At 32.5% G+C, this 11390-nt stretch overlaps 1 protein-coding gene across 2 annotated transcripts; it reads right to left on the bottom strand.

Moving 5' to 3' along the window:
- Positions 1 to 1823: 1823 nt before the first annotated feature.
- LOC139899293 (calmodulin-like) lies at positions 1824 to 4178 on the bottom strand. 2 transcript variants are annotated; one of them, XM_071882118.1, is made up of 4 exons: positions 4034 to 4178; positions 3475 to 3632; positions 3324 to 3401; positions 1824 to 2163 (listed from the first exon to the last, which is right to left on the bottom strand). In XM_071882118.1, the coding sequence occupies exons 1-4, from the start codon at positions 4107 to 4109 to the stop codon at positions 2029 to 2031; spliced, it is 447 nt and encodes a 148-aa protein (XP_071738219.1). In that variant the 5' UTR covers positions 4110 to 4178; the 3' UTR covers positions 1824 to 2028. The 2 variants fall into 2 exon arrangements, with proteins under 2 accessions (XP_071738219.1, XP_071738220.1); XM_071882119.1 differs by having other exon boundaries at positions 3475 to 3605; positions 4034 to 4171.
- Positions 4179 to 11390: the final 7212 nt, after the last annotated feature.

The raw sequence follows: 11390 nt of genomic DNA, 5'->3' as shown, positions 1-11390 counted from the left end.
ACGAGGTTCGAACCCGAGACCTCTAGCCCTGCGAGTACACAAGTGTAACCGCGGTACCGCTGGACCGAAGATCCGTTGGTTATCATATTCATTTTACATTTACAAGTTTCTAAAAGCAAAATACTTTATTAATTTGAAGTTCTTTGGGCAAAGAGCAGTTTATGCCTTCTTCGTTCAAACAATTTATTATATTTTACTGGTTGAAATTTCAACAATTTCTTGTAAAGTAATGGTTCGTGTGAAGCAAATCAAGAACCGAATTAGTCTCAAAAAGAAAAAGAAAAAGAAAATAACAAAGAAAAGAAAAAAGAGACGTATAGTTTGGTCAAGAAGCCCGTGAGTTTCCACTATGATTGAGATCTAAAATCAACTATAAGCCCGATTACGCGCCCATATTTAGAAATGTGAATTAACTATAAGCCTAGCTACTAACCCATTAACTAGTTTCATTTCAATGCGTGCAAGGTGTGCTATCACACAACTGCACAATGTTCAATATCCAAAAAGACTTAATAAATAGGAGTTTAGCATTACATACTTAGGTTTATTTGGTTTGATATTACGTTTTCCACAACTGTTATTTTGATTGATATTAGTACATAACGTTTTTTTAGTATTATTGAACTTATTATTAAAGACTTTCTTATTTTTTTTATTTTATTTTTTTAAACGACGATTTTTTGGCATCAGTAGATCATTTATTATAACGATCTTCATCATTTACACGTATTACACACGTTCGGCCCTAACCCACAAATATTATAAGACGGCCCTGGCTAGTTTTCTTCTAGAGAACTACTAAAAGTTACATTCGTTAAGCTCTTTTTGTAATGTCATTTATGAGTTCGCAAATAGAATACTACCACAAGTTAACGTGTTTTGTACAGCTGTAAAACACATGATTCTTTCCTAAATGACCGCGCTTTGACTATAACAATAAAACACATAGTTCGGTTGTTCTTTGCTGAACTCCCACATAATATTCTTCAACGATACCAGATCGTTGCTTGCCTTAGCAATAATTATATACTTGGATTTCGTTGTTGACAACACACCAGTTTTCTAAAAACACTTCATATGGTCTATGCATTCGTATTAAATAAGTTTTATATGCCTTTGAACCATTTATTTAATAGATTCCGCATCCAACCAAGTCTTTGATCAAGGAACGGATAATTCCCACTTATCTTTGTGGGTGATATCATATGGTTGGTATCTCATAGCATAAGTGTCACGGAGAAAAGCGACAAGAAAAAGACGAAGAGAGGGAGACCCCTTTCTATTGCCTTCCCTTTCGACTTCCATTTACGAGTATATATGCTTCGATTGGAACTTCTTGTTCTAGAACAAGAGGTAGAACAAAAGGTATTTGACGATTCAAAGTAAGCAATTTTTTTCGCTAGCTGACTTCTGTCCGATGGTTGGATTGATGGTTTGATTGAAGGAATGTTTTTAAAAATTCCAATTTCAAACAAGGAAAGGAAAAGGAAACAACGGAAGGATCTAAATTAGACATGAGAGAAGTTGGTGAGACGACAGGAACACATTTTGGTATACTGTTGATAATTTCCAACAAGATTTTGATTTCGGGTTGTGCTAACACACCCTTATTTTTTGCATTTTCTTTCTAGCTGCCGATTAATTTAAATTTGATTATTTATTTTCTGGAGAATGTGAAGAAGAATTAAGCAAAACTATATGACCGTCTGATAATACATATATACATATACATATACATATATATAAATACAAACAACTTACAATATTGAAATGCATATCAACAAAAATATAAAACGTCTATTTTTCTTTCCATAACATATTTCCTCCATCTAGAATGGGAAAAAGCTTATGATCCCAAAAAGAAACAAAAAACTTATGAAAAACGACAACATAAATTGCGAGAAAATAAGGTAAAAAGATTATTCAGTTAGGTATATTACAAAGATTAAATTAACTTTAGTGATCTTCTTTGGACCCTTACATCAAACATTGTTGCTGGTAAATAAATAATCCCAAGTTTCATCTTCATCATGCATTCATCATAACTCTAACGAACTCCTCATAACTTATTACGCCATCTCCATCAAGATCGGCTTCTCGTATCATTTGTTCCAATTCTTCATCTTTTAATCGCTCCCCCAAATTTATCATAACGTTCCTCAACTACACATTACCATATTAACTATTAGACAAAAATGATGAATAGTAATTAGTGGCATTTTCATTTCACATTTTTTTTTTTCCCTTTTTTCACTTTTTTTCCCTTTTCGCAAGTAAAGCCCCCAACCTTTGTTCAAAAATTAAAACTGGCCCCCCAAACAGGGGGGTAAAGTGTCAAATAACTATTTTTATAAAAAAAAATCTTAACTAAACTCCACCCAAGTATTCAACGGGTCATATCTTCTCGCTCGCAACGAGTTAATTTTTCCGACAACATCGTTAAACTCGAAATAATTTTAGGAACACAATGTCACTAACTATAGGCAAAACGGACGCTTTTTAAAAAACGATAAATATTTGAGGTACTTTTCATACACGTTGATTTTGCGTTAAATTTTTAAAAGTCGACAATTATATAGCAAAACGTGGAGATGTAAAATAACATTTAAATCTTTGACGGATTATACCTTTTAGTTCGACTCGAGTTGTGCTTCAACGACATGATCCTTAGCAACAAATAATTTTACATAATAAACACAATAAAATACATTGAAAATCGAACCCCCGTCGTGAAGTAAGGGTTCGATAACTAGTCATAACCATTTAGTTAGTTATGGGCAATGTTGTAAATCTCCCGAGTTCTCCCCGAGATCTCCTCCGAGATCTCGTTTTTAGAAGGCAACCGAGACGAGATGTTCATCTCCCGAGATTTCTCGATCAACGGGGTCAAACTTAGTCAAAGCCACGATTTCTCGAATTTTTTTGCTAATTTGTATGATTTTCATGTAAAATTCGTAATTTCTAATATTTTCTCCCTCATTTCTCGGATATTTTTGTAAAATCTCGTAAAAACGTATATAAATATAACTATAGTTATGTTTTTATGTATATTTTTATTAAAAAAACTATAAAGTCAATGTAAGTCAACGTCCGAGATCTCCCCGAGATTATTCCGAGATGCCGAGATCTCCCCAAAAAAGTCCAAACGAGATCTCCCCGAGATCCAAGTTCTCCAACCTTGGTTATGGGATATCGAAATGAAATATGAGCAACGCAAACGTTAATCCAAGGATTGTTATGGTTATAAAAGTTGTCATTTCGTAAAACTGGAAATACGTGTAAACTACAAGGACTATTCATGTAATTTTCTCTAACTTAATTACCTCATCTGGTGAAATGTAACCATCTTGATCCCTATCGAATACTTTGAAGGCTTCTTTTAGCTCGTCGCTTGCGTTATCCTGTAAATCACTTAGAATTAGTGACGAAAAGTTGATTATCGAAAAAGCAACATTAACTATATTGAGTGCTTACTTTCATTCTTCTAGACATGATAGTGAGAAACTCGTCGAAATCTATAGTTCCGTCATCATTTGCATCGACTTCTTTCATCATTTCTTGGACTTCTTCATTAGTAGCATTTTCATTCAACGTTTGAATCACGCCTATTAGATCGTCTATAGTAATTAATCCTGTTAATTAAAATCAAACGTAACATTAATCAACAAAGGCTGGTTAGATACATACATCATCATTAATATTTTTTCTTAGTTAAATAATTTGTAAAAAACTTGTAAGTAAACTTACACCATTTCAGTTTTAGTACTTCAAAAAAACATGGGTAAATAACTGAAATAAAAGGCTATTTGCGCGTAGCTCAGATGATAATGAATGATGACAGCATGCCATTAAAAAAACAAAAGGTATAGACTTAAGCCTTGAGTCATAGTAATAATAATCGCTTTGTGAGTCGTGCATGCATGACTCACATTATATATTGATAGTCGTTTATGACCCGAATTGTCGGTCATCAACCTTTTGCAATAACATAAGTGAAATAAAAACAGGTAAAACTTAATAAAAAAAAAATTACCATCCGAATCCTTGTCAATTAATGAAAATGCTTGACGAAACTCGCTGATTTGATCATTGCTTAGTTGTACGGCCATGTATGCGAACTTGTAACGTTGTAATTATTTTAATTATATTTATAATTATAATTATAATTATAATTATAAAATTATAATTATTATAAGTTATAAGTAATATAAGCTTATTTACTTGAGAGAAATATAAGAGGTACTTGATTTGCAGTAATATGTTATGAAAATTTGGAGGATTTTATATGGAAAAAATAGCGTAGAAAATGGGGAAAAGCACATAATGTCCAAAAGACAATTCTATGTTCAATAAATTAAAAAGGCAAACAAGTCGTTTCTTTGAAATTATAGGCACTGACTCATAGATCTCTTTGTCAAAAGTCAACGTAATACGAGTATATATTTTCTGCTTTTGGGACGATCTTGACTTTTGGAGATTTAAAATCTAAAAAAATAAATAAATCTTTAAACGTACTATATTGAAAATTTGATTTAAGACATTTAAAGTTGCCAAGTCAAATAAATCTATGAAATCGGATTAACACTATAAGTTTGTCTATTGTAGTTGATTACACTCTTCTAAGGTCTTAATAAATTGATTCAAAACTTGATTTGTTTGTAATCTTTAAATAATAATTGACGATTCGAATACTTTATTAATGTATAATTGAATCATTTAAAGTTAAAATACTTTATTAATTAATTTATACATCATTGTATTTTAATGCTCCAGGAATTTATATCTCATAGTTCTCATCAAAAATAATGGCAAAAAAAAAAAAAAATGCTCTCTCCTCTATTAAAGAACAACGGCTCTTTTTCCACTCCCACCACCACCACACCGCCTCACGCTACCACTCAATCTCCCTCTCCGGTTTCAAATTCAACCTCCGATCCACATTATCCTCTAACCTTTGCCAATTTCATCAACCCTAAGTTATTTCCTTCTCTATCGAATGTCAGTCTTCCTCCCAATTTTTCTAGGGTTTGTCTTCCACCAACAACGGCGACCAGAACGAATGGTTTCACCGGGGGTGAAGACGTTTCACACACTGTTTTCATAGGGAGATTGGGGATCTCATGTACGAGAGACATGATTGAGTCCACATTCCGAAAAATTGGGGAAATCAACGATGTCACATTTTGGGCGTTCCGTCGTTACGCATTTTTTACATTTGTTGAAGAAGAAGCTGCCAGGTCTGCTGTGTCTACTCTTAATGGGTCTTTTGTGTTTGGTAAACCCATATATGTGGGATGGCCTCGTAGGAAAGTGCATGTATCATCCCGCAATCACAAGGTGCTTTCGGGTTCAAAACTTCATTATTGTGTCTCTATAAATGCTGCTTTTACTAGCCAAATGGAGCGTTCGGTACTTATTGTTGACTCCACTCCTTTTAAAGACGAAAAGGTAAAGAATTTTTTGATTAAACATAAGGTTAATGTTAATCATATAAGCCATTTCGGTTTATTTGCTTGTATTTGTGTTTGTGGTAATTTGGTTGGGGTAAATAAGATTATTGAGTGTGGGAAAGATGAATTCGCTTTAGCCGTTCCGTTTGTTGATGTGGCTTCAAATTTTTGTCGTTTTGCTTGGATCGAGGTCAAAGGTGTCCCGGCCACTTGTTTTTCGGCCGCTAATGCTAAGGTTATTGGAAGTGTTTTAGGCGAAGTTATAGGTGTGGCTAAATCCTCGGTCATGTTGGGGAACATCAGTTCTTTATTCGTGTTTATCAAGTCGTCTAATATGAAACACATTTACGAATTGATTAGTGTTAATATTAAAGATGCAGAGTGTTCTAACTTTCAAGTTTGGGCATCTGAGATTAACGATTTGGTCGTGTTAAACCAAGCTCTTTTTGATGAGTTTGATAGCGATATGTTGGGGGACATTAACCAGTCGGTTTTAATGGGATCGAGTTGTAATCTTAGGGTGGAAATTCTCATTGTGTCCGAGATCGTCACGCCCTTAATGAATAAGGTTACACCTTATTCAAATCACTACGAGAAGACTAAAAAGCGGTTGATGTTGCTCGGGCGTCGCTTGGAGGCGAGGTTCCTTGTTCCGGTTCTAAATTTAAGGGTGTTAATGGAGAACCCTTTAAAGGTGAAATTCAATTCGGTTCTTTAAACTTTGGCGATGCTAGTGAGCCTAAAAAGAATTCTGACTATGGCATAGAAGATGGTGCGTTGAAGCAAGTGGACCCTGTTTATGTTGGTGAATCAAGTCAGTCTTTGAAGATGAAGGTTGTTTCTCATGTTAACTCCAAGGTCATTAAAGTACAGGCTAATTCTTTGTGTGTTGGGCCTGAATCTATTAAAACTCCATTAGTGGTTAGTTCGGATCCTGAAATTGAAGATGAGGCGCTAATATCTTCGTTTGTTGATAGGATTGGTAAGTTGATTAAGGTGAAGAAGAGAAAGAAGGCGATGGATTCGGGTAATCGTGGTGAAGCTAGTGGGCCCAAAGTTGTAATTGTGTTGAAGAAGAAGGTGTCGAGATTTAATGGGAAAGACGTGCCCATTGAGAGTACTTTTTCTCTTAAAGATAATGTCGACGACATAGAATGTGTAGAGGCGATACAAAGGTCTTTCATGGAGTCCAACGATGGGGGTTCTTCCGGTGCTGAGCATATTGGTTTTTTTCAACAATTTAAGGATCAAGGAATTCCTTGGGTTCCCGGAAAACGTATTGGGAGTTCCGCGTCTAATGTTGTTTCATACAATTTCGAATCCCGTGGTGGCAAAGGGATTCGTATCGATAAAATTTATGGTTTCACAAATCGACCGGACAAGAGGAATGATAAACAAGCTTATTAATTCGGTTATTTTTCGTTTTATGTCTTTGTAGTTATTTATAATTGTTTTTTCAAATAGCATTTGTTAGATTGGTAGTTTGTATTGTTTAGGATTTGGAAGTCAATGTTTGGATAGGTTGGAGTGAATGTCGACTTGTGACGTTTACTAGTTTCGAGCCTTCCCGATCTCTTGTCTTTGTACGTTTCATTTACGATCTTCATTTTACGATGAAGATCTCATCTATATAGTTTTTGTTATATTGCCAAAAAATAATAATAATTCTCATCAAAATATTATTCTTTATTTACTCATGTTAAAAGGTTTGTAGATTAATTTTACATCATTCGAAGTGTTAATTCATAATGATTATTTCGTATTAAACATGTTATTGTTATTCAAAATCAAACCACAAAATTATTCAAATTTTGAACCAATTTATGATCAATCATTATGTTTTATTAAACGCAACTTAAGTTGAAAAGGGGTTTGATCTCATTATAGATTCAACTTGTTAAAACGACTAATTTGAATCAAGTTTTACCTAAATATTCTTGCAATACATTAACAGTTCAAAAATTAACTTTTGCATAAACCAAACAAATATGAACATGATAATGAATGTAATCAACTAACATCCCAAATATTCGAATGGTCAAAGATCTCTAGCGCAATCGAATGAACAAGTGATAATAAAATACAATTGTTCTTATTAACGACTCCATTATTAATTAAATAAATCGTGTCATTCTTAGACTCTTTATAGTGCACGTATTGGAGAGATTGCACTCTCAACACACTCTCAACACGCTTGTAGTGGGGACGTGTTATACGTGTTTTCTAAGACTATTCTTAACTATCCATGTAATGTCTTAGTCAAATTGTACATTTTTTGGTGAAAAAATGAATTTTCAATTGTGATGTATTTGACCTTCGTTAACCTTAAATGTCAAATTGTTGTGTAAAATATTGTTAATTTAATTTGGTAAAATTTGATTTAAAATTAAGTAAGAAAAATTAAATTAAATAAGAAATATAAAATGTCTAAACATGTGATTGGATGCTCCAAAACTAACACTCAAACTAAAACCCATTACATTTTAACTTTGAAAAGTTCAGGACAATTATTTTAAGACGTAGGGAGTATATTAGATAATAATGTCATTACTTACGGTATCATATTCATTGAAATCATATCATATTTAAGAATTATATCACTTATTCTTAAAGTGGACAATGTTGCATGGAAAAGTAAGGTAATGATGTGTTTGTTTTACCAAAACCCTGGATGGCATTGAAATAGTCACCGTATACTCCAAGACTAGTTATAACCAATTAACCATATAAGTTATATGTTAAAAAAGTACAACATGTTACAGCATTGGTTGCAAAGATTTGAACTTGGTCAACATTTTGAAAAATTAAAGTCAATAGCAAGTACCCTCTTTTATGGCAACATGTGATTGTCATTTACGTTAATCCAAGTCCAAACTCCAAACATGTTTTGTACCACAAGCTCTACTTTGGTACCGATTGGTAACTTTGAACATTCGGGTTTGAGTTTAAACGGTCAAGAGTAGCGGACTAGTGGTAAGTTCATTTGACTTTCCCTAGTGGATTATGATGAATCATTCATTTCAAATTAGTTAGTGAGCTTACATGTTAATTTTTACCCAAAAAAAAAAAAAAATATTAGCTAGTGAGCTTAAATTCATACATATATTTCACAAGTAATATAGTTTTTTTAAAGCAAGTAAAATCTTTTATTACTATAAATTTTACAGATACACGATAGGGCCAGACCCCTAATTCATGTTAAGCCTACGAAGTTAATGAAATAAAATACAGTCTGCTAACAATTACACAATAACATATGTACAATACAATGTAAGACAAGAAATGTGCAGACGAGCAGTATGAGACAAAGAATGTGTTTAGCCAATTCCGGTGCGTTGATTTATCGATGAAACATAATATCCCGAGTTTATTAATCGTTGGTGTCATTCCAACGAGACTTTTTTAAACCTCTTAGATATCCACTTAAAGCTATGAGATTGAATTTCAGACAAGATCACATTTGCGTTCCATTCTTTTTTCTGAAATATTTTGTAATTCCGAAACTTCCATATCATGTAACCGCACGTCCATTTTGTTACTTTCCAGATGGATTTTTAGATCGAGGTGTTTGCGAAATTTTGGTATGGATTTTTCGATTGAGGTGTTTGCGAAATTTTGGTTATCTTTGAGGGCTTCTTCAATGTTTGATATTTGAATGGATTATTCATTCCACCATTTAAGAACGAGATTCCAAATATTTGCAAAGAATTGTGTCAAGGTCTATTCCACGTTTATCAATTTCCGAACGTGTAGGTAGTCTTCTCACTTTTGATCTCCATACGAAAATTCCTTACTTTTTGAGGGATCACTTTGTTCCGAACAGTAGCCTCATCGGATATCAAGGTTGCATATTTTTTTAAAATCAATCAACCATGTGAGTTCTTTTGTTGTGAAGATTTGGGTTCTATGTTTTGTAAAAGTCTATGTTATGTTGCAGTGCATGAAGCTATAGAACCCAAAAGGCCGAAACCCAAACTAATTTCAACTTGAGCACGAATAAACAAACAATTTGGGTTCGCTAGCGAAGATTTTTTAACGAGTAGGTTAATGAGTTCATATCACCCACCGAAAAACAAAAAGATAAATCACAAGAACACACAAAGATAACGATTAAAATAAGTGAAAGAAACGTAAATAACAAAGGTATTTAACGCGATTTGAAAGGACCCGTTCATATACATTATAAACGATTCACAATAGTTGATTACATCGCGAGGTATTTGACCTCTATATGATACATTTTACAAACATTGCATTCGTTTTTAAAAGAAAAACTTTCTTTACAATGAAAGTTGACGGCATGCACACCATTTCATAATACATCCAACTATAATTGGCTTAATAATAATATTGATGAACTCAATGACTCGAATGCAACGTCTTTCAAAATATGCCTTGAATGACTCCAAGTAATATCCTTAAAATGAGCTAATGCACAGCGGAAGATTTCTTTAATACCTGAGAATAAACATGCTTTAAAGTGTCAACCAAAAGGTTGGTGAGTTCATAGGTTTATCATAACAATCATTTCAATATATTAATAGACCACAAGATTTCCGTTTATAAATATATGTACACTCGCAAGTGTATAAAAGTATTCTATAAGTTGTAGGCACCCGATAACAAGCCTTAACGTTCATGTTTTACCCTCTGAAGTACACCCGATCAGGTGTGTTTAAAATAACCTCGAAGTACTAAAGCATCCCATAGTCAGGATGGGGTTTGTCAGGCCCAATAGATCTATCTTTAGGATTCGCGTCTACCGTACATAGACAAGTAGTTTAATGTTACCAAGCTAAGGGTATATTTCTGGTTTAAACCCACATAGAATTAGTTTTAGTACTTGTGCCTATTTCGTAAAACATTTATAAAACAGCGCATGTATTCTCAGCCCAAAAATATATATATAAAAAGGGAGTAATGAAACTCACAATACTGTATTTAGTAAAAATACATATAACGTCATTTAACAAGTGCAAGGTTGGCCTCGGATTCACGAACGTATCAATATTGAGATTCAATATTGCAGGAAAGTACGTAGACGCAACTGAGATGATAAACACTAGATTGACCTCACGAGCATACCCATGAACCATACCCATCACCTCCATAGCTATAACCCATAATTTCCTTAGCTTCGACTCATTCAAAAAAACTATTTTGAAATCACTCGGACAGCACTCCCTCGTAATATTTTATGTATACTAATAATATCTTGAAATAATACAGAGCAAATATATATATAAATCGATTGAGAGAGTTTAGATAAATATATTTTCAAGTTTCTATGAAATAATGAAACCTATTGAATTCTATTTATAATAGATTTTTAAATTATTAAAGTGAATTATTAAAGTATGAATTATTAAAGTGAATTATTAAAGTATGAATTATTAAAGTGAATTATTAAAGTATGAATTATTAAAGTGAATTATTAAAGTATGAATTATTAAAGTATGAATTATTAAAATAAATTATTAAAGTTAAAGTAAAGTAAAAGTAAAGTAAAGGTAAAGTTAAAGTATAGTAAAAGTATAAAAACTATGTATGTATAATACGCGTATAAATATATATAATATTAATTTAAATCGTTATATATATTTAATGAAATAAAATATAAATATCATTATATTTATTATACTGATTAAGTAATGAGTTGTCAAAACTGATTCTAGATATTTATAAAAGTTATATACGTTTTAATAATAAAGTTCTTTTTAAACTGAAAACGTCTTTATACGTTTGAAAATAGATTAATAGAATATTATGGAAACTAATTCTTCACTAACTTTTGTCTAACTTTCGTAAATGATACTTTTTGTTTTTATTTATAAATAGCTTTACAAATTATTCTAAATATCGTTAAGAGGAATAGATTTTCTCAAATCATAGTGAACCTCTCAACAGAGACTTGTAATCATAATTCAATGTTTCTGATAA

This window comes from Rutidosis leptorrhynchoides, chromosome 3, assembly GCF_046630445.1.
Source record: "Rutidosis leptorrhynchoides isolate AG116_Rl617_1_P2 chromosome 3, CSIRO_AGI_Rlap_v1, whole genome shotgun sequence".
Taxonomy (NCBI): Eukaryota; Viridiplantae; Streptophyta; class Magnoliopsida; order Asterales; family Asteraceae; genus Rutidosis; species Rutidosis leptorrhynchoides.
Note: the sequence above shows the minus strand (reverse complement) of the source record. Positions and strands in the feature narration are given on the sequence as shown.

What these genes read in the sequence shown, in the direction of transcription:
- LOC139899293 (XM_071882118.1), bottom strand. Translation starts at nt 4,109, where the DNA reads ATGGCCGTACAACTAAGCAATGATCAAATCAGCGAGTTTCGTCAAGCA. An exon ending in AATTGACAAGGATTCGGATG is followed by an intron (nt 3,633 to 4,033) that starts GTAATTTTTTTT and finishes TTTAATTAACAG; the next exon opens with GATTAATTACTATAGACGAT. An exon ending in GTTACATTTCACCAGATGAG is followed by an intron (nt 2,164 to 3,323) that starts GTAATTAAGTTA and finishes GGTAATGTGTAG; the next exon opens with TTGAGGAACGTTATGATAAA.